At 39.9% G+C, this 24,714-nt stretch overlaps 1 protein-coding gene across 1 annotated transcript in view; it reads left to right on the top strand.

Moving 5' to 3' along the window:
- The window catches only part of LOC101558146 (POU domain, class 6, transcription factor 2), a 421,096-nt gene that overhangs the window by 279,073 nt on the left and 117,309 nt on the right, over positions 1-24,714 (top strand). Inside the window, exon 4 of the mRNA XM_055128556.1 lies at positions 12,611-12,867. Within this exon, the coding sequence (XP_054984531.1) occupies positions 12,611-12,867 (257 nt within the window). The remainder of the gene's footprint in view (positions 1-12,610; positions 12,868-24,714) is intronic.

Raw genomic sequence — 24,714 nt, forward strand, 5'->3', positions numbered from 1 at the left:
GTAAAAGCAAGGAACATGTGGGATCAATCTACTGAAATTTAGTCAAAATTCACTTAAACAGCTCTTGATTGATATGATTCAAATACCTAAAGATGTCTTGAAAGTGTGATGAGAGGAGCTGGAGTGACAGCACAGTGGGTAGGGCATTTGCATGCAGTCAACCCAGGTTCTATTCCCAGCATGACATATGGTCCACTGAGCACCACCAGGACTAATTCCTGAGTGCAGAGCCAGGAGTAACCCTGTGCATCACCGGGTGTGACCCAGAAAGCAAAAGAGAAAAGAAAGAAAGAAAGAAAGAAAGAAAGAAAGAAAGAAAGAAAGAAAGAAAGAAAGAAAGAAAGAAAGAAGGAAGGAAGGAAGGAAGGAAGGAAGGAAGGAAGGAAGGAAGGAAGGAAGGAAGGAAGGAAGGAAGGAAGGAAGGAAGGAAGAGAAAAATGTGATAAGAAAGGGCAGGAGGGGTAATTGGTAATTTAAATCTTTTTGACAAATTAAGTTTTTATTTTTAAAAGTTTATTATTGATTTAAAAAATGATCTTCCTTTATTTATGACATAAGCTTATTTGAAGAATAAAAGGATATCCATGGGCGATTGCTCATAGCTGAAAATCCATAATAGTGCTATGTCCTAGTTCTTGAGGAGAGTTCAGTTAGTTCTCAGATTTCTTGCTAGTGAAAGTTCCATCTCTAGTTTTCCATTTTTGTAGCCTTCAGGAACCATTTTGTATATCTTTCTCCATTTTTACTATTTTTAAGCAATTAGCGTGCATGTATCATTTTGACTCTTTACACTTTTAATTGATCAAAAATGTTTATAAGACTCAAACTTTCTCTTGAATAAGAATTAATTTTACCTTCCTGGATAAACCTAATTGTCTATCAATTTATGCATTTTTGGTATGTTCATAGACATGTAAATAGATAAATGAAATATGAAATGTGGCAGATGTGTGCTCTCCTGTGCACACATAAGTCATATTTACATATAACTGGAATGTTATTTACTCCATGGAAATAGTATTCATCCATCAAAGGAAATAAGATTCTGCCATTTGTGACTACCTGGATAGTCCTTGAGGGTATTATACTAAGTCAGAAAGGCAAATATTATTATTTATATGTAGAATATTTAAAAATGTGAAGTTAGAGATTCAGAGAACAGATTTGGTGGTTGCCAGGACAGGAGCTTGCAGGTGGGTGAGACGGGAAAGATGAACAAGAGATACAGACTTCTAGTGATCAGATGTGAGTCCTGGGCTATCACACACAGCATGGCGACTAGAGTAACAGGATGGCTTTGTGGATTTCCAATCTGCTAAGAAAATAGATTTTAAAATTTTTATCACAAAAGAAAAATTCACAAGTATATATGAGGTGAATATTAACTAAACTCAGGGGACTATATGAGTTGCTGGAGATTGAATCTTGATTAGCTACATGCAAGACAAGATGCTACTATTTCTTGGGCCCTTTTGTCAATTTTCATGTGTGCCAATATCATTTGTGTAGAATGATATCTCATTGCTGTTTTGATTTACAGTTCCCTGATGATAAGGATTACAGAACATTTTTTTTATATACCTATTGGTCATCTGGACTGGAGCAATAGCACAGCGGGTAGGGCATTTGCCTTGCACGCAGCCAACCTGGGTTCGATTCCTCCGTCCCTCTTGGAGAGCCTGGCAAGCTACCAGGAGTATCCTGCCCGCACAGCAGAGCCTGGCAAGCTACCCATGGCATATTTGATATGCCAAAACAGTAACAATAAGTCTCAAAATGGAGACATTATGGTGCCCGCTCAAGCAAATCGATGAACAATGGGACGATAGTGCTACAGTGCTACCTATTGGCCATCATATGTCTTCTTTAAGGAAGTTCCTGATTATCTCTTATACCCACTTTTGAATGGGTTTGGTTATTTTTCTGTTGAAAGTATACAGGTGTTTTATATGTCTTAGATAGCAACCCTTTTTCAGATGACTGCTGAGTAAATATTTTCTTTATCTGGGGGGCATCTTTTTATTTTAATCATAATTTCTTTATAGTGCAGAAGCTTCTTAGTTTGATGTAGTCCCATTTGTTTATCTTTACTTGTGTTGGCTTGGCCAATGGCATTGAGTCACTAAAGATGGCTCTATAGTCAATGCAATAAAATGTCTTCTGACATACTAATCAATGTAATTAATGGATTCAGGTCTGATATTGAGGTATTTAATTCATTCGAATTGATTTTTGTACGTAGTGTGAAACAGGGGTCTGAGTTCTTTTATTATTATTATTTATGTATTATTTACCAGTTTTCCTGACACCATTTATTGATGAAGAATTCCTTGCTTCTCTTAGTTCTTTTGTTTAATATTAGCTGTCCATATATACCTACCATCTCTGAGTTATCAATTCTATCTCATTGGTCTGAGAGTGTGTCTTTATTCAAGATTTACAGTCTTGATTACTATAGTTGAATGGTATAATTTAAAGTTGGGACACAGAGAAACCTCCCACTCTTATGTTGTTTATTCAGTTATTTATTTATTTTTGGTTTGCGGTCACTTTCAACAGTGTTCAGAACTTACTTATGGTGGGGCTCAATACATGCTGCCAGGGATCAAACCCAGATCTCCCACTTGCAAGGCAAGTGCTCTACCCACTGTACTATAGGCTTCAGACCCTATTGTTTATTTTTAATTATTGAGAGAAGAAACAGACATCATCTTTGGAAAGTACTGCCTTTTATAGCATTTAATTTTATTTTAAAACCTTGGATATGTTTAGTTTTTCTTCTTGTTATTATTATTTTCTTCTTGGAGTTATATTTTATTTTCTTCTTGGAGTTTTGTCTTCTTGTTATAATTTGAAACAGCTGATTTATTTCTAGACTGTGGCTTTGCCAGAGAGCTTTGATTGTTTCTGAAACTATATAGACACTACATAATAATAGTAGATATTCAACCCAAATGCCCAAATATAGATAAACAGATCAAGAAATTGTGGTCTATTTGCATAATAGAATACTATGAAGCTCTAAGAAAGAATAAATCATATAATTTGCAGCAACATCAAAAGAATATCGTACTGAGTGAGGTTAGTCAGGAGGAAAGGTATAGATATGGAATGATGTGTCTCATATATGGGATTTAAAGACACGTAGCAAAGTAGCAACAAAGGTCCAAATGTAGCACAAGGGGAGATAAACAGACATTTTCTTTAAAAAGATGGCAAATAGGCACATGAAAATATGTTCCTCATCACTGGTTATAAGGGAAATACAAATCAGAATGGGAGATGTGACCTCGTACCAATGGGAATGATTTATATGTCACTGTCACTGTCATCCTGTTGCTCATCAATTTGTTCGAGCGGGCACCAGTAACGTCTCTCATTGAGAAACTTATTGTTACCGTTTTTGGCATATCCAGTACGCCACGGGTAGCTTGCCAGGCACTGCCACGCAGGCTCGATACTCTCGGTAGCTTGCCAGGCTCTCCGAGAGGGGCGGAGGAATTGAACTTGGGTTGGCTGCATGAAAGGCAACAGCCTAACTGATGGATTTATATGAACAATACCAAAAACAATTAAGTGACCGGGATGTGGTAGAAAAGGAATTTTCATTCACTGTTTTTTGCAGTCTTTCTGACATATGTCACTCACTGCCATTGAGTTTTTCATAGTTTAGCTTCTCTGGAAAGTGGCTTAGTGGTTTGAAGACTACACAAAACGTTATGAATGTTTTCCATATGACCTTACATTTCCACTTCTGGAAATCTATCTCAAGAAAAAGGAACACTAATCTGAGAAGAGAAACACACGTCTTTGTTCATCGCAGCACTACTTGAAATAGCCAAGATCGGGGAACAACCCAGGAGCACAACAATGGATGCTGGACATAGAAATAGTGGTACATGTATGCAGTGTAGTACTATTCAGCTGTAGGAAAAGATGAAAGTTTCAGTATTCTGCAACTGGAATGGAATTGGAGGGTATCATGTAAGTGAAGTGAATCACAAAGTAAAAGATAGATAAATGCTATTTCACTCAGTTGCAGAGCATAAAGAAAGGGATTGTCAAATGGAAACAACCCCTGTGATATAATTCTTGAAACTAGAAACTGAGAGTGGCAGAAGAGAGGAAAAGTAATGGAGTAATGGTGCAAGACCTTAAAACACTGGTGGATGGAGGCATTGGATTGGTGTAGTAGCTCTGCAGCTATACCACAATGACTTCAATACTATATTGTCAGCAATGATACCTCAAGTTTTAAGCAGTCACTGTCACTGTCATTATTTTTAAATAAAGAAAAGTATAAATCTGCAGTTAAAGAGCATAGCTTTCCTCTCCAGAAGCCGATGTACTCTATGTACACTGTAAGATGGGGCCTGGAGTCACTGTCCCCTCTCAAGGACGGATTCATCTGGAGAACTCACATGGCCATGGCCACCCGTTGTTACCAATGCCCTGTTCATTCACTGTCCTTAAAATAACACCAAGACTGAGCACAGGGCTGCTGCCAAATTAAGCATAAGTTTAGAGGAAATCTTCTCTGTCTCCATAAAGTGACATGAATAAAGTGTATCATGCCCTCCACCACCCACTCACTTTATGCCTCTCATTTCTCTTCCTGTCACCTCATAGTTCTGTTTTTTATGATAATCATGGCTCACACTCAAGTTACTTTCTTTATCCTCAAAATGCACATTTACTTCCCATATCCACGAGTTTCTAAAACAAGTTTTACCTGTGCTGGGGAGAACCTACCTGTAGTCCATAGTTCTCTTTGTCCCAACTCAGAAACAGGCAGTCAGACTAGCTGTGCAAGCTTGGGGAGGTTACTTGGTCCTGCTGAACCCAGGGTCTAGAGGTATAAAATTCTATAAAAATTATTCATATGACTGACTTCAAACATGAAACTTTCAGATGGAATGTGTTTCCTAAACTTTGAAAGCATTGGCTTATTTAACTTATTTATTTTTATTAGAATTGAGGTAACATGCTTGCAGTACTGTTAATGTTTATGCTTTGGTGTACAAAGTCGCTACACTTCTACCCAACCCACCAGCATTGCCCTGGTGTCATTCTAGTCCACCTCTTTCTTTACCCTCACCCCACCACTTGGTAACCTCAATTCTGGAGTCAGAGTCCAATGGTGTGCTGTTATTAAATATTATCCCCCCCTTCTTGCTCTGATTCCTTACATATCACACCTGAAAGATGTCTGGTTTTTATCCTTCTCCTTTTGCCTTATTTCACCGGTTGTCTTTAAAACCCAGTTATCATCTCTATTCTCTGTCTACTCTCCGGGTCCGGTTTCCAAATCTCTCCAGTTTTCATGAGAAACCACAGACAGGGGGCTGCATACCTTTAGGATGAGTTCAAGGCTCTCTCTGATAATAATTCCATAATAATTCCATTCTTTCCACTGCCATAACCATACCTTATCTCTCGTGGGCACAGAGTTTCCCACCCTAGATGGCCTGGCACCCTGACCACATCTCTCTTGCCACTTCCAGAGGCATGGTCTCTGCTGGTGGCTTTCCTGAACCTTCAGGACCATAAATCTTTGCAGAACAGGGAGACATGATTCTCTGCTTGTGGTTTACTTCGCAATGTGTGGATATAAGTACTGTAGAACTGTCATCCTATTGTTCATCAATTTGCTCGAGCGGGCACCAATAACATATCCATTGTGAGACTTGTTGTCACTGTTTTTGGCATATCAAATATACCACGGATAGCTTGTGAGGCTCTGCCATGTGGGCAGGATACTCTCGGTAGCTTGCCAGACTCTCTGGGAGGGATGGAGGCATCAAACTTGGGTTGGCCACATGCAAGGCAAACACTCTACCCGCTGTGCTATCACTCCAGTCCAGTGTGTGTAGATATAGAGAGAAAAATTGTGGTTGTAATTATTATTATCATTATTAATATTGCCATTATCATTATTGTAGTAAAATGCAAATAATATAACACTTACCATTTTAACCATTTAGATATTTACAATTAAATGACACCACGTATATTTGAAATGCTGTCTGACCTTCACCATTGTCTAGTTCAAGAACTTTTTCATCACCACAAATGGAAAAATCCATCTTTATTTGCTGTGTTCCTCCATCTCCTCAGATCTTAGCAGCCACTAATCTTTCTGTCTTTATGGATTTGTCTGTCCTGGGCATTTCACACAAATGTAATCATACAACATGTAGCCTTTGAAATCTGGCTTCCTGCACTTAACGCATACTTCTAAAGTTATCTACTTTATTCTCACCAGATGCTCTTTCTCTCATTTTGACTAAGACTGCACCAGCAAAGAGCTCATGGTAGGTTTGGAGAGTCAGTTCTTTCATACTCTTTTTCTGGCTACCTTTACTGACACACCCCTTCCTACTTCCTTGCTCCTCAGCATGGGACTTCTTTCCATCTCGAATCTCTGTGAAGTCCCAGATATGCCAAGGTGTGTAAACATCAGCAGTGAATAATTCAGTCCCTTCCAGCACACTCTCAGATCTAGCTTTTTGCCAGCCATGCCCACATCAGCCTGCACCTATAAAAAATGCCAAAAAATGTTAATGTTTAGATCCTGACCAGAGTGATTAATACAAAAGTATGATTTTATGCTTGTGTTAACAAGGTGAAGATGTCACTAAGAGTCACACTTTGCTTTATGTGAATTCTAAGGTGTTTCAAATACCTTCTAAGTTTAACACACATTTGTATTTTTCCGAAACTTTCATCATGAAAAGGTTTCTCATATGTGGGTATTTGTAATCCCTCTACTTTCAGTTTCCTTGCCTTGGAAGTAATAATAAGTAAATTCATCCAATATTGTTCAGATACTTTTTGTGGTGTGGTTCTATGTATTAGCTTCCTGAGTAAACCTTAAACAAATTTTCAAGTTAAAACATTTTCTAATCTTGGGGCCGGAGCGATAGCACAGCAGGTAGGGCGTTTGCCTTGCACGCGGCCGACCCGGGTTCGATCCCCGGCATCCCATATGGTCCCCCAAGCACCGCCAGGAGTAATTCCTGAGTGCAAAGCCAGGAGTAACCCCTGAGCATTGCTGGGTGTGACCCAAAAAGCAAAAAAAAAAAAAAACCATTTTCTAATCTATAGTTGACCCACAGAAACTGAACAAAAGGGTTCTTGATGATTCTTTTGCCATATTAAATTATTTCACAGGGAGGTTTTAAGCCATGTGTTTTGCCACAGTCTTCTCTTTTCTCTAGAAAATTCAAAGTTTGATTGAATTTTATATTGTGCTTTTTTTTTTACAAATTTATCAACTTTTAAATTCAAGTGACCTAATTAAAATGTTTGGTTTTAATTTTTTATATCTACTATTAATAATAGTTTGCAGTCAAATTTTTACATTTAAATTGGCCTAAATAGTGTACCCAAAAGAAAGGAACAATCCTAATAGGATATAAGGGATGAAAGTTAATATCTTCTCTTTTAAACATCATGTGAGACTTTTACCCCCCAAAATAATCATTTCTTTATGTTGTTGTTTTTATTTGAAGGCCATAGCTGACTGTGTTAAGGGCTTACTCCTGGATTTATGCTCAGGGGTAACTCCTGTCTGTGCTTAGGAAACCATATATGGTGCCAGGGATCAAACCCAGGTCTTCTACCAGCAAAGCAAATGTCTTACTCACTGTAGTCTCTCTCTTTCTCTTTCTCTTTCTCTTTCTCTATCTCTCTTTCTATCTCTCTCTCTGGCCCCTAACAATTATCATCTCATCTGCAAACAAATCTCTGTAGTTTAAATATGTTCTGGAACTTCCCTAACTTGTGCCCATAGCTCAATATGCTTTATATATTGAACCATTTACAAGCTCTATAGGTCACCATTTTTCAGATTTGTTTTTATATTACAATATAGGTGCCCTTGGCATTTTTTAGACCAGAGTTACATTCTTATAAAATCTCACATGCTTTGTACAATACATATCTAAACATATTGTATTTCCCACCATTTTTTGCTTGCAGGTGCCAAATTATCTGATAAGACTCAAGAAGATTTTGTTTAGGTTTATGGCTTCCCAGACAAGCTACAAGTTATGGGAAAGAAATAACCAAGCAATTTGAACTCACTGACATAAAGAAACAAAGACACATTTGGGATCATGTCTCATTAGTAGGTTAGGGTCTGCTGCATCTACCCGTCTGTCTATATATGTTTGCCAATATTCCACAGTATTTCTTTTCTCTAAACGCTAATTTAGATAAATTCTTTTCTAACCAAAATAAAACAGTACGGTATTAAGCCAACCATAAAAATAAGAACTGAAATATGTTCCCCCACCTGAAAGAAATCAGTTTGATGCAATCAGGCATGTGGCCAGATGCATTCAGTTTCCCAAAGTCTGTGGCTTCATGAAGAGGAGAGATCAAGCCCCATTCCCTGAGACTCCCAGAGGACAGGGATGCTGGGAAGCCCTAACTGAGCTGGGCTTCAGTAAATGTGAGTTTGTTTGACAGGAGGGCAGGGTGTGGAGATAGAAAAAATGGCAAAGCCAAACCATCCTCTTAAAGTTCCAATAAATAGAATGAAGACTGTGTTTTTGAAGACTGTTTTTAAAGCAGCTTTCGTTTTATGGCAATGTTGGACAGACAGCTCAGGGAGTCCCCACTGACCTGATATCTTCCAGTCTTTACTCATAAACGGACTCCAGAGTCTCCAAATCATTCTGGATTTGCACACAGGGCAAGACACAACAGGGATGTGAGTGTTTGGACAGATCTAGAACAATTTAATGTCCTAATGAGGATTTTTCATCCCAACTGGTCCAACATGAAAGTCCTCCACAGTACTGGACAGTACAGGATTCAGACCGGGGCCCTTTTTAAAAATTTAATTAATTTATTTTTTAATTAGTGGGTCACCGTGAGGGTACAGTTACAGATTTACACATTTTTGTGTTTGTGTTTCTCTCATACAATGTTCGAGAGCCCATTCCTCCACCAGTGTCTATTTTCTACCACCAGTGAACACAGTATCCCTCCCACCCCCCAATCCCATCCCCCTACCCCACCCTGCCTCTGTGGCAGGGCATTCCAATTTGTTCTCTCTCTCTCTCTCTCTCCTTTTGGGTGTTGTGGTTTGCAATAGGGGTATTGAGTGGCCATCATGTTCAGTCTCTAGTCTACTTTCAGCACGCATCTCCCTTCTGGCGCGGGATCTCCAATCACATTTTACTTGGTGTTCCCTTCTCTATCTGGGATGACTTTCCTCCAGCATGTGAGACCAGCTTCCAAGCTATGGAGCCAACCTCCTGGTATTATATACTACTATTCTTGGCTGTTAGTCTCCTACTCTGTTATCTTATATTCCACAGATAAGTGCAATCTTTCTATGTCTGTCCCTCTCTTTCTGGCTCATTTCACTTAGCATGATACTTTCCATGTTGATCCAGTTATATACAAAGTTCATGACTTCATCTTTTCTAACAGCTGCATAGTATTCCGTTGTATAGATGTACCAAAGTTTCTTCAACCAGTCATCTGTTCTCGGGCACTCGGGTTTTTTCCAGATTCTGGCTATTGTAAATAGTGCTGCGATGAACATGTAAGTGCAGATGTCATTTTTACTATACTTTTTTGCTTTTGTGGGATATATTCCCAGAAGTGGCATTGCTGGATCAAATGGAAGCTCAATTTCTAATTTTTTGAGAAGTGTCCATATTGTTTTCCAAAGGGGCTGGACCAGTCAGAATTCCCACCAGCAGTGTAGAAGGGTCCCTTTCTCCCCATGTCCTCTCCAACAGCAGTTGCTTTTTTTCTTTTGGATGTGTGCTAGTCTCTGTGGTGTGAGGTGGTATCTCATGGTTGTTTTGATCTGTATCTCCCTGATGATTAGTGATGTAGAGCATTTTTTCATGTACCTTTTGGCCATTCGTATCTCTTCCTTGGAAAAGTTTCTGTTCATTTCTTCAGCCCATTTTCTGATGGGGTTGGATGTTTTCTTCTTGTAGAGTTCACCAGTGCTTTATATACCTTTGATATCAACCTCTTATCAGATGGGTATTGGGTGAATATCCTTTCCCATTCTGTAGATTGCCTTTGTATTCTGGTCACTGTATCTTTTGCAGTGCAGAAGCCTCTAAGTTTAATAGAGTCCCATTTGTTTATCTCTGTTTCCACTTGGTTGGTCAGTTGCATGTCATCTTTGAAGAAACCGTTTAGCTTCAATATCGTGGAGGGTTTTGCCGACCTTGTCTTTGATGTACCTTATGGATTGTGTTCTGATGTTGAGCAGGCCGGGGCCCTTGAGAGCTATGAAACCACCATTTCAATCATGCAGTCTTGCCATGTTTTAAAGAAACTTGCAGCTATCACTTATGCCAGAAGTTAACTGCAAGTTATCCATCGTCCTATTAAATCCATGAAATAACACTTTCCACCTAGGTGATCTCATTCAAAACTTCCTTGAGCCTTGTTTCAGAGCCATGCATTCTCCACACCATCTTTCAGAAGTTTAAACTATACTAAAACCTGCTCTTTCTCCCACTTTCCTTTCTTCTTCTCTTTTGAGAGATGAGCCTGATCCTTGTGGATATTCTCTGTTCTGGTTCCAGATTCTTTCTGAATGTTGCCTTTTCCTCTCAAGCCCATATGAAGACACTGTTCGAGATTCCTTGCACTTTGGGCCTGTTTTTGACTGTTGACATTCAATCAGTTAGGTGACATTTGTCATTTCCAGGACTCTGTACAAGATACTCCCAAACCTGATGACTTTCATACATTAATCGTATTTCCATAGGGATAGAATAGGATCTTTGAAGGCAAGACTATGTTTCCTGGGCTGAAGCTATAATATAGCAGGTTGACTTGCACACAGTAGATCCAAGTTTGACTCTCAGCACTCCATATTGTCCCTGATCACTGCCAGAACTGATCCTTAAGCTCAGAGCAAGGAGTAAGCCCTGAGCACTGCTAGATATGGCCCTGAAGCAAAAACAAACAAAAAATACTATGTCTCCTTTCTCAATCCAACTTATTGGTTTTAAATAGCACTGGAGCACTGTCGTCCCATTGTTCGTTGATTTGCTCGAGCAGGCACCAGTAACATCTCCATTGTGAGACTTGTTACTGTTTTTGGCATATGGAATACCCACAGGAAGCTTCCCAGGCTCTGCCATGTGGGCGGGATACTCTGGTAGCTTGCTGGGCTCTCCGAGAGGGGCGGAGGAATCGAACCCAGGTTGGCCTCGTGCATGGCAAACGCCCTATCCACTGTGCTATCACTCCAGTTTATTGGTTTTAAATAAGTTTTACAACATTGTTCTTTCTTTTTTTTACAAAATTATTCTTAACTCTACAATACTAGTCACTTGTTAATTTCTTTATGGGCAAAGTTTTTTGTCCTCAACAAATGGTTCAGTAAAATATTTGTCAAGTACATGTTTGTTGTATGAAGGCAGATATATGATAAGTCATTTTACAAAACCTCAAGTTATTGGGAAGGGGGGCAGTTTCTTTAATAAAAAAAAAAGGAGAGACAAGTTTAATATTGCAAACAGAAGCTTTTACCTTTAGAAAACTTGACTACTTCAAATTTTAAAAAAGAAAAGAAAAACAGCAGAAAACATTCCAGCCAAGGCTATGGGTTCCACATTAATCCTCAAATTTATTTGTAGACTTGTTTGAAAGCTTTTCAACTGAGATTCAGGCAAAGAAGGAAGTAAATTTGTAGCAGAAATTTTCTCTGAATCATTCTTTGGCCAAACTCACTGTCATCCTGTTGCAGAAATTGTTGGGCTGGAAGGGCATATGAGAAAAAATTTAGCGTGCTCAGTGTTGAGAAAGCTTGTCCCACAAAACTGCACTTCTCATATAACAGGAAAATCTTGAGAGATGGCTCCCTCTCTCAGTTCCTGACCTGCTCTTAAGTGGGGAAGCGGGCCTGTGGCCACCAGGTGTAGGTAGCAGTCCTGAGTAACCCTCTCAAAATTCGCCGGATCAGGCCGCGCCGAGGGGGGGGGGGGCATCATAGAAACTTGAATTTCTGAGCATTCCGTTTGCCATTTCTTTAAGTTTTGTTCAATGAGCAATGTGAAGGAAACTTGCTCGGGGCAAGTTTGTGCCTGCCGGGGGGCCGGCTAGGGGTGGGAGGGCCACACTGGTGCTGGGGTTGGCTTTGGAGCACCGTAGGCCTGAAACAACTCCGAATTAACAACTTTGTGAATCACGGTTTCTTTAATTTTAAAAGATATATATTTTTAAGTTGAATAGAGGGAGGAAGTAGAAAGTGAAAATGACACAGTAGCGTGATGGATGGTGGAAACCATCGTAGCGTTCCCGGTCTTAGCTCCAGTCGGGCGTTATTTGGAGAACGAGGCTGGTGGCGCCGCGAAGGTCCGGCTGACCCCGGCCACCCGCAGTGGCCTGAGCACCAGGGGAGCTCCCGGACGGGGAGAGCGCGCGAGTGTCCCGCCGCATGGACACCAGGCAGGGGCAGGTCCGCCCCGCGGGGGGTCCCGCGGCCCTCGCAGGCCGCACTGCCCGGCCTGGTGGGCACTCCGCCCGCCTTCCCCACGCGGCTCCGAGGCAGGTGCTCCCCTCGACCCCGGGACCTCCGACTAGGACCCCAACGCTGTCCCTTTCTCTCCCGCAGCTACCTCACCCCTGAACTCGCCGCTGCACCAGTTCCAGCAGCTGCAGCCACCGCCCGCCGCGCCCCCGGGCCAGCAGCAGCCTCCCGCCTCCCAGCCCGCCGCGGCCCCCAGCCAGCCCCACCCGCCCACGCCGCACCCGCCGCCCCAGAACCAGAACCAGAACCAGAACCAAGCATCCCCGAGCCAGCAGCGCGCCAGCCCGCCTCAGAAGCCCACGCAGTCCCCGGGCTCGGGCCTGGCGCCCAGCCCCCTGCAGGTGAGCCCCGCGGGCGACTCCCAGCCGGCCCTTAGACGGCAGAGCGGGCCGGGCAGCCGGACAAGGGGACGGGGAGGCAGGACGCAGGCCAGGGCCGCCCACGCTGCTGCCCTCCCAGGGATGGATGTTCTCGCCTTCCGTCTGTGAGCGAAACGCACTCTAAGTGCAGTGCGGCCAGTAATAATTCCGTTTTATGATACTTTTTGAAGGCAGCAAAGATAGCATCCAATTAAAATTATTACTAGCACAGCTTTGTAGCCCCTTGGAGAGCCGCATCTCCTGTCCACGAGGCACGGTGGTCATTTCTCTATATTATGAATACAACAGTGTCTTACCTTAAGTACTTGGTGCTCTTTTGTTTCTGTGTTTCTAAAGACTCTCTGGGGTTAGGAGGATAAAGACATTTCGCCCCAGTCTTATGCCCCAGATTCCAGTCATTACTCCATGAACTAATAAGTACTCTAAATTCCTTCGGAGAGACTCCACAAATATGCATCTTTATAAAATAATAAAAACTCTGCATACTCCCCTTATTACTGTGAGGTTGAGAGCATCAGAAATGCATGTTTCCGACTAAGAGTGGAAGCTCATCTTTAATTCGCTCTCATTGATGGGGAATAGACAGCACTCAGAAATACATGACTTCAGAGTTCAGAACATTCCTAATTTAAATACCTTTAAAAATAAATTAACTTCAAACATAATGGCATATCGACACAGATTCAGAAGTCGGTGGCTCTGTTTTTAACTTGCATTTGGAGGTTTTCCCCCAAGTGAGACATCAGATAACTTAGTTTATGTGTAGTGCGCCCCATCTGAAAGAATAAACAGGAAATGGGGTATTTCAAAGGCCCCGCTCATCCTGCTTCTTGATTTAGGTGGGATAGGACGCAGCAGAATCAACCCGCCCCTCCTGTGGGCAGCTGGAGTGAGAGAATCCTGGAACAAACCAACACAGGACAGGAACAAAAGTGGATTTAAGATTTAGCATTTTGGAACTGACTTTTTTGACCCATAATTTTGTTTCCATGAATATGAACTCTCAATTCTGACCCAGATTCTTCCAGAAAATGAAAATATTTGACTGATACCAAGTAATTGTGTTTCTTGGACCACTTGGCCATGGCCACCTTCATTCTGAACATTTTCCCGAATCAGATTTGAAGATGTCCTACACATACAAGATGGTTTAAACCAATAACATGGGACTGTAAGGAACATGGCTATAAGGGTCTTTACTGCACACTTAGCATCTATGGAGAGTTGGTATGATCAAATTTACAAAATGCATGATTAGAGTCATTGTAATGATTTTAACATTATGCCAAACAATAGATTTAATGCTTCTGAAGAGCAGTTAAATTTAATGTACCTACATAGCATGTCATTACACTTACTCTGAATCATCAAAATAGGGAAAGTTACCAAATAAAAGTGTGTGCTGCTATGACGGATGAGAGATTATTTAACTCTGCCTCCAACTTTTGTGTTAAGTTCAGTCAGTACTCCTTCTGGTTGAGTTCATTTGGCCCTGTGAACATCAGGCCTCTCTGAATACTGTCAAAATCTTACAAATCTCTATTGGTCAATGTTGACAACCAGTTTGAATGAATGGTAACATGACTTTAGATAAGGTCATGACCTCATGAATACATTCTTTCAGGAGAATTTCCAAAAGTTTTCCTTGTGCTTTTTCATGGAAATCCAAGCACTGTTTTGTTCTATTTTGTTTCATAATAAATGAGAACTCAGATACTTTTCTTTGTAGAAATGAGATACTATTCCAATTTTTGTTGAGTAACTTATAAATTTAATAAACTTATTGGTAAGAAAATATCTTCTACCTATAAATCTGAAAGACATTCGCCCAAAAAACAATTTGGTGAAATTTTTTAAAATATCTTTGAGTAGATATAAAACTAATTTTGCAGAAATCTATTTCACTAGAATGTTTCTGGAATAAAAGGATGTTTTGTCTTTATTGCAGAGATATATAAAGGAAGGAAAAATCCATAGTTTTGAAATAATTGGTTGTTTTTAATTTGTAAGCCCTGAAATATTTGGATTTTCTAGAAAGAAAATTAAATAAATGGAATGGCAAGGACATTTAACTCTTGAATATATCATTATGAACTAAAAGATTTTGACTGAAGATTATTAAAATCAACTAAATTCATACATAAGAGGTTAAATTCCATTTTAAGATTCTTTATTTTCACATGGATTTTGTCTTTCCACATTACTCAAATCTGTCCTAGAAATATTAGTTTAGAACTATGCAGGTGAGATTTTTAGGGAAAGTCAGTCATTGAAAAGACTTTAGCTGTTAAGAAAAAGAAAAAGTAGAGAGGGGAGCCAGAGATATAATACAGCAGGCCAGGCAGTTGTCTTGAATGTAGCTGACCTGAGTTTAATCCCCAGAACCTCATAAGGTCTCCCAAATCCCACCAGAGGTGATCCTTGAGTAATCTCTGAGCCAGAAATAATCCCTGAGCACCTCCCAGTATGGCCCAGAAACCAAAAATAAAAATAAAAACATAGAAACTTTGGAAGGTTTCTATGATCTAGATCTAGATCTAGAGATCTAGAGATCTATACAGATACTATCATGTTTTTAAAAAATATAGAAAATGAAAGTAGTTTGTATAGGTATATGGTTAAGACACAAAAAAAAAACCTTTGATAGAAAAAAATATATCATTGTCTATATCATTGTCAGTCATTGACAGATGGTAACATTCTACACTAAAATTCTCAGACTTTCCTCTAACACTATGATATATTTTTTTCTCTCTGATTTAATGTACTACATTCACCAAGCCAGGTTTTGTTTCAAAACAGATGAGTCTGTTTATTATATGAGTATTGTCACTTCACAGAAGCCCACTAGGGAAATAGGTGCATTCACTAATATGATCACTTGGGGTTATAATAGGACTGGTAGTTCAGAGTAGATTCCAAGAAGCTGGCATGGAGAGTCTGCAAACTCCACTGAGATGCAAGATCTCACATGCACAACTTCGTTCTCAGGAGGGAAGAGGAGAGATGTTCCAAAGGGAATGGCAGTGCAAAGGTCTTCAGGTGCCATGATACGTATTAATAGGTAAAGTAAGCTTGAGAATAAAACTCAAAGCCAGATTTTGAAAGCAAAATGTATCTGTGACCTGAAGTTAGCCCTTGGATTCCAGGGTGACTGTCCATCTGTGGTTCTTATTTTGGCTCTAATCCATTTACTCATGCTGTGATGAAATCTAAAACCAAAATATATGGGGTTTAATAGGAGAGAGATCAGTAACTTTTTTGTATATTTTGAGCCACACTCATTGGTACTCAGGACAATGTCCTGGCTCTGTGCTCAGAAGTGACTCCTGGCAATACTCCGGGAACTATATGTGGTACCAAAGCTAGAACCATTGCCCATAGAAAAGAAACATAAATAAAAGCAATCCTGGTGGGGAGGTAGGGAGCTTGATAAATGATCTAATCATTTTGGTAGAAAAATTAACATACAACTCTAATTTTAATATGCAATTTGATCCAGATAAAGATTTCATTAAGCATAAGATTGTGAATGTTTCCCTTCTCTGACCTTTGAGCTGATTCTTCTTAAGAATGCCCCCTTGGCATTTGCCTTGCATGCAATGGAACTTCATTCGGTCTGTGGCATCCCATATGGTCCCCCAAGCACCCCCAGGAGTGATTCCTGAGTGGAGAGCCAGGAGAAACCCCTGAGCATCACTGGTTGTGACCCAAAAAACAAACAAAAAAATTAGTTGAGGAGGACAGGTGGCAGAGATAAAGTATAAGGCTTAAGGTGCTTGTCTTGCTCCTGTCTGACCGTGCTTTCATCCCCAGCACTGTATATAGTCCCTTGAGCACCAGCAGGGGTGATTCTCAAGTACAGAGCCTGGACCCAAAAATTCCATGTGACCCCAAAACTCCAAAAGTAAAAAACTCCAAAAGTAATGAGAGTTGGACAAAAACTAAATTTTCTATATTTGGTACTTGCACGCGGTTATTTGAGACAACCAGAATAAGAAATTTTGACAAACTTGGGAAAAGGTGGGTTGCTCTGTAATCAAAGGACCAAGTGGCAGCCAAAACCAGCATAAACATTCAGTTGACAAACAAGTCACCCCATGAGCCTGTTTTTGGCAATCAACCCATTAGTGTCATCCTCTCTACTGTGAAAGCCAATCAGAAATGAATTCACTTCTTAAACAGATGCCTTCGAAGACCCAATCTGTCAACAATGATCATTTGAGTAACCACGCTTTTGAGGACGAGACTAGTCCTTTGGTACCCCGGAAAGCCTATACAGCCTGAGCTCCTTACCTTCCCAAAGACCCCCGAGTTCTGATGTCTGCTTGGTCAGGTTGGCCTGAAGGGTGTGCCTGTCTATTACTACAATAAGCACTGTGTTCATCTGTGTAATTGAAAGTATGGTATTCGGGGTTAAAAAAATTATTGTTGGGTTAATGTTCGTGTGTTAGAGCAATATTCCCCAAGGTGGTGCCATAGGGGAAGTGTGGGAGTGCTGGAGCAGTCCAGGGGTCGCTGTCACTGTCACTGTCATCCCGTTGCTCATTGATTTGTTCGAGCAGGCACCAGTAACGTCTCTCATTGTGAGACTGAGTTGTTACTGTTTTTGGTATATCCAATACGCCATGGGTAGCTTGCCAGGCTCTGCCACTCAGGCTCGATACTCTTGGTAGCTTGCCAGGCTCTCCAAGAGGGGCGGAGGAATCGAACACTGGTCGGCCGCATGAAAGGCAAACGCCTTACCGCTGCTATCACTCCAGTCCAGTCCAGGGGTATATTGAAAAAAACAGTTTTTTTGAAAAGGCCAAATAAATTTAGGAACCTCTGCTAGGTAATTAACATGACTGTGGCACGCCCATTACGAAGGTGCCAGTATTTATCCACCACTATGCCCTGCCAGTATTTATCCATCACTCCCGCTGGTGCTCAGCACGTGGGATGCCAGAGATTAAACCAGGGCAGCCGCTTCCAGAGCGGGTGCCCTGACTGCTATACTATCACTCTGGACCCTCTCTCTCAACCTCTAAAAAAAACTATTTTACTTCACTAAAAAAAAAAAAAGTATACCCCTTGGGAGTTATTGTTGGCATGAGAAAAATCCAGAAATCCTGTAAAAGTCCTAATAGATGCATGTTACTTCATGAACCATCTGAAAATGAGCTAAAAATGAACCAACTGAAAATACCTCTTGTGATATTTTGGAAGAGGGTGTTGGAGGGTTTGAAGTCTCAGTTTAGTTCTGACCCTGACCCCAAATTGCTCACAACTTGGACTAGTCATAGTGGTTCTCTAGGCTTTATTCCCCTCTCTGTTAAATGCATGGTCTCTATGATTTCTTAAATTTTTATTCAGGCCTATAAGTCTATGAACTAAATGCTGCTAGACCTGTAGAGTTTTATTGGCTATTGAAAACCCAATGGTCCTGAAGATTCTGAGTATTCTTCAAGGTCAGGTTAATTTCTTCCCACTCAGCTGGGTGGCAGAGTGGAAAGAGAGTGAGGACAAACATAAGTGGGATAATGATAGCCAGAGAATCCAAATTAAAGTCAATGCTTTATCCTCACAGAGTTGCCACTATAAACTCTGCTCTTAGATTGTTTTTCCACACCTACACATCAGAGAAGCTTAAGAAACCAAATGCTGCATTTAACCTTGGCCTTCTGCATACTGCCTTGCACGGCAGGAAGCAAGATAATCTTTTCCTTTTCATGTTGCATGCACATTTTAATAAATAACAGAGGGAAAGAGAAAGATCAGTGGAAGCAGCTTGGGGAGAGAAAGCTATCTGTGTTTGTAAGAGATATGAGAGGTAAGGTCGCCTCCTCAGAGGTGAAGCTGCTTGAGAGATAGCATAAAATTGTTCTTGACCAGGTGCATTTGCGAAAGCAGATATCTTGTTACTGCTCAGGCATCCAAGAGTAAAACTATTTCTAAATTCCTGTTCTGCTCCATTGTATGCACTGCCTGCTCATCTTATTTGGGACATTTTCCTATTCACAAATTTTCAGTACTGAGTCTCTGAATAAAGAAGTGGGTAGCCCTTTCATCACTTTCAAGACAAAGACCGTTCCTTGAGCAATAGTTAGAACTGCCTGACTTTCATTCTTTTAAAGTAAATAGTCTCTAATCAGAACTCCTTATAAAAAAGATCCTTCTATCCTCAGCAGTTAGTCTTTAATTACCTCAACACAAAATTAGTCCAAGCTGTATGGTGCTAAATTTCTCAACTCTAAAAGGAAGGAGTAAATTTAAATATTTTCAAAGACTCTTTGTGTTCTACTTACAGTTTTATATCACAACTCCCAAAATTTGTATTATCCACACTGCCACAGGGGAGAAATCTTTTCTCTATCACCACAAGTGCCTCACCAGGACTTCGTAGATTATAATAACATAAAACAGATTAGCAAAACAACAGAAGACTAAACTTCATTCGTATTCAATTGCAATAGAATGCTAATGAAATTCCATAGAATTTTATTGCAAAGACCTAGTGGAGAGGAGTAAATCCAAAGGGGTGGTTTGAACTTGACTTGATATATAGGACCTTAACAAAAGAACCATGCAACCATAAAGAAGTGGCAAGAGCTGGGATAAAAGACAGGAGAGGTGGCAAAGTGGGGGAAGGGAAACTAATTGTAGATAAATTCTAGTTTTGCACAACAGGCTGTGTTATGTAGATTCCAGATTCTTCTGGTGCTTTCTCTGGCTTGAGAATATCTAGAGTTGTCTCCTTAATTCCTCTTCCCTGGTACACAGGGAAAGAGAGCACCTTCACAAATTGATGTATGCTTTGGAATTATAAGGAAATAGCAGAGAGCTGTTCTTATTTCTGCTCCATGTCAATTGCCTTTGATTCAAAAGAGTGCTCAGGAAGCTGGAGAGCTAGCACAGAGGTTAAGAAACTTGCCTTGCATACAACAGACCTCTGTTCAATTCCTGGCACAACATATGGTCACTGCCAGGAGTGATCCCTGAGCACAGAGCCAGGATTAAGCCCTGAGCACCACTTGGGTATGGTTCAAAAAATAATAATAGGATGGATGCATGCTTCAAATAAGGTTTGATCTCCAGCACTGTATATGGTCCCTGAGTATCACCAGGAATGATCCCTGAGCACCAGTAAGGGTGATCCCTTTACACAGGTCCAGGAGTAAGTCCTGAGTACTACAAGTTGTGGCCCTGTAAGATAATTAACTGGAGAAGAGGAAAAAGTAGATTAGAAATCTATTCTCCCTAACAGTTCTAATAAACCAAGCATTTTTTTAAATTTTTACTAGTGAATCACCATGAGGTACAGTTACAAACTTATGAACTTTCATGTTTGCATTTCGTTTACATCCCTCCACCAGTGCCCATTCTCCTCCACCAATGTTCCCAGGATCCCTCCCACCACCCCCACCCCAACACCCACCACACCACTCCACCCTGCCTCTGCGGCAGGGCATTCCCTTTTGTTCTCACTCCTGTTGGATGTTGTAGTTTGCAATAGAGGAATTAAGTGGCCATCATTAAACTAAGCATTCTTGACTGAATGGAAATGCTATGAAAATTAATCTTTTTTGGCTAACATTTTTTAAGGAACTAATTTGTGGAGTTTTTTTCAATGAATAAGTTTGGTGAAAATGAGATTCTTAAATATGTAGACGACATTCTTCCAGAGCAAGCCAGACCACAAGAACTGTATGAAAACTATAAGAGTCTAAGAGGAAGAAAAAAGTAAGAATTCAATATTATGGATAAGAAAATCCTTCCAAACTTGGAGTCATTATGAAGATCATGCAAGCTAATGAAAGATGCTTTGTCTTATATATCTGTTAAGCAAGTGTTGAATATGCTAGAAATATAAACAAGTTTATTTCTGTTAATATTTCTATCCAACAAATTGGTGATTTCATTCATGGTTCACTGATTCAGGGAGAGATTGGTAGAAGTGGGGGACCCTTTACCCAATTGTATTAAGCACTGAATAAAATAAACAAAACATATTTACCCGCTTTCTTTCCAGGGACAACTTTTCCTTTTATGAAAGAAAGAAAATCTCCTTAAAAAACGCTCAGTTCAACATTACTGACACTTCAAAGAATTTATTACACACATTTGAGATCCAGGAGGAACAACGAAGTTTATATTGCTTTGAGAGTGGCAGGGGGAAAAATTAGTTTACCAAGAATATACTTATATTCTGTGGCGCTTCTTTGTCAGTGTCTAGGTTTACCCTTCATCAGGACAGCTCTGCAGATGACTCACATCATGTAGAAAGAGATGTAGCAGAGCAGGAAGCATGTTCACGTCACTGACTATGGAACCTCATGTCAAGCAGTGATAGATGGAATGAATCCCAAACTTAAAGGAGAGTGAGAAGATTCTTGTAGATTTGGAACATGGCAAATTAAAGTTTCTAAAAAAAAAAAGGATCACTCTCTGATCATTACAAAGTGGCAGACACATAGCCCATCCTTCGAAACTCAGCAAAGAGCCTGGAGCCACATCGTCCCATCACCATCTATTAAACATGGCAAATAAGCTAATCTCAAATGCCTAGTACAGAATTTTCCTGAAACAATTTTGCCACCATGTGCATAGAGGCAGTTATCAGTGGTGATCTAGGACACTCAAATTTTGCTTTTGGTATTTCATTCTGGATAAACAAAATGAACTCTATATTTATCTTAATATAATATTTTAGTGCTTTCATGATCAGGCATTATTTCTTGTATTTTAGCCAATTCATTTCAACAGTCTCTTAAATTGACTTCCAAAATATAGACTCACAAGAGAATATTCTCCAGGTCACAAAGAAGACAAGTTTATCTTTATATGAAAACACTTATGGAGTATGTATCTGTGACTCTGGGAGAGGTTCAATAGCACAGATAATGTGGCAGCATATAGTTTGGTCTTTGAAAGAAGACGTAACTGGGCTCCAAGGCAGGCCTGCTGGACACTTGGGAATATCAGATCATTCTTCTGACACTGTTTCATCATTGGCAGGAGGACCAGTATGGAGATTTAATAAGTTGATTTACATGAGAATATTTGGCTCATTTTCTGATAGATATCTGGCAAAATTTTAGTGTCCCACCTGCCTTTTTTCTTTTCCTTGCAATAGAAGAAATATGAGATGAACAGACTCACCTTAAGTTGAAAAAATAATCATGGGAATGTGAAAATTCATGTGTATGTAATAAAATCATCCACTCGAACTACAGGAAAATCCACATAAGCTACAGTGGGTCTAGTGATCACACATTCATTTGGCAGTTGGAGTTGGTCAGGTTAGCAAAATGTTTGAGGACAGAAATGTAGCAGAGAGAAGGTGGACGAAATAATCAGAGCAAGCCTGCTCAATGATAAGGGGTGGAAAACAGGAAAAAACTGTAGACATGTGTTCACATAATCTTAAAAAACTTCTCACTTCAACACACAGTACCTAAGTTTTTTCATCAATATTAAAATTAAGTTTTATTTTTCCTTCTGAGTCTTCAAAGTTGTAGTTTTAGTGTATAGGTAAATAGAAATAATCCTAATGATCCAAATTCTACCGCTATCTAACTGTGACCTTGGGCAAATCAACTGATCTCAGAGACTCAGTTGTATCACTTGTTAGTTGAAAAGTTTAATATCAAATTATGCTGAGGACTGGGGCCTGAGAGGTAGTACAGCAGAAAGGGTGTTTATCTTGCACGCAGTAAACCTGTGTTAATCCCAGCATCCCATATGATCCCCTGAGTGCCATCAGGAACAATTCCTAAGTGCAGAGCCAGAAGTAACCCAAGTATTGTTGGCTGTGACCCAAAAAAACAAAACAAAAGAAAAATGATGCTGAGGACTTTTCCAATTACACATTCTATTTATGAAATAACATAAACAAAGTAATCCAAATTACATGAAAAGGAAGAGTTGCATATATCCAAGACACAAGCAATATTCAAAAAAACTCTTGATAAGATTTGCAAATACAGTGTTTGGAAATTTACAAATTGTACTTTTTATACGTGTTAATACTTGCATTGGGCATCTTGAGTTCAGCATTCTATCAAAATCATCATATCATTTATCTACTGTGTCTATGTTTATTATACTTTCCACGTGCTTTATTCTCTCATATATTCCCCACAACCAATAAAAAGCAAAAATTATTTTGATTGACATCCAAAGAAAATGAGTCTTAGAAATTTAAAGCAATTTCCTCAATATCAATATTCTCAATTTTCAGACCTCAAAGTGGCACTATTTGCATTTTACTACCTTGCAATGCCCCTTTGGGTTGATGTTAAAATATATATGTATATGTATATATGTACATATTTGACAGTGAGTGTTTTCTCAGTTAACATTTTCCAAAACGTTTTCCACAAAACATTAGTCCAAAGAAATTTTATTGAAAACTGTTTCCATGGTACGTATTTATGTCAATAGATAAGTAGATGGGTTGGTGGGTGGGTGGATGGATGGACAGATTGGAAAAATAAATTGCTGCATAGTGCATACTATTCTTAGGCATTTCTCAGTGAATATTAGAATACTGATAGCTAAAACATCACATCATTTAGTGATGTTTAGCTAATACCATTTAACCAAGAAATTCTCAAGCTTATAAACCACTGAGTTTTTTAAAAGAATATAATGCTAATTAGTAGCCACAGTAAATCATTCAGGAATCACTGTTTCAAAGCTTCCTTCTCTAATTGTGGTAGTTCCACCTCAACTGAAATAATCTTTCATAGCCTTGAGTAAAACATCCTACTAATACCACAGAACAAACTCAGTGGACTGGTCAGTGGAGAAAAGAAAGTAGAAAGTTGAGAAATAAGTGGAGGAGAAACTCAAAACCAGAGCAAGAGCAAAGAAACCTGAAAATGAAGGATGGCCCTTAATATCAACAATGAACAAAATCAATGTGGAAAATAATAAGGGAAAGAATAGCTCCTCATGGTAGCTGAGTTCTTGGAGATCATCCCCTTTGGGGACCCCCCTTTCCCCTCTTCTTCACTACCCACTTCATTTTTGTTCTCACTCACTGCACGTGGAACCATGCGGCCATGTCAGGACATGGAGAAGTCAAAGCAAGGTCCACCGGCCCACATAGCACTAACAAATCCATGGAATCTACAGAGTTGAAAGAGATCAGGCCCCCTCTCCTCTCTTAAACTTTCTTCATTCAGCTGAGGACTTTTCAGTGGCAGGTGATTCACCAGTTGCCTTATAATCTTATTTTCTACCTATGTTTTAAAAGAGGGGCTGGATTCCAAACAGAAGGTGAAATCAGTCTGAACCCTATATGACAAGTCAGAATTTCTTCTACCAAGATGTCAAAACTCCATGGACATTCTTTTAGCTATAATGCTTCCATTCTGACTGCAAGACCATTTTCTGAGGATCCCCAGAGAGTCTGTTGTTTTCCTTCTCTCCTATCTTCCACTGTTGAGAACTACATTGGGTATTTTGGCTTCAAATGCCAATGTGGGGGGGGGCTTTAAAATAGAGATAAGCAGAGAAAGAACTAAGTCATTGGGCCTGCCAGAACCAGAGTGTCTTCTTTCTTTTTCTTGTTTTTATTCCTCTTATTATTAGTTACTTACACACCTTGATAACAGAGTTTCAGGCATTCAATGTTCCAACTTCAGTTCCACCAAGAGTGTTAGCTCCACCCCCCGTGACTACTGTTCCCTCTCTTGCCCCACCCTGTCTCCTTCGCAAATTTCTTTCCTGTGGTTTTTATGTCATAGCTACCTTGCCTCTAAATCAGAGTCTCTTTTCTCATGCTTAAGAGGAACAAACACAGCAAAGGTTTAAATGTTT

The sequence above is a fragment of the Sorex araneus genome, chromosome 1, assembly GCF_027595985.1.
Source record: "Sorex araneus isolate mSorAra2 chromosome 1, mSorAra2.pri, whole genome shotgun sequence".
Classification (NCBI taxonomy): Eukaryota; Metazoa; Chordata; class Mammalia; order Eulipotyphla; family Soricidae; genus Sorex; species Sorex araneus.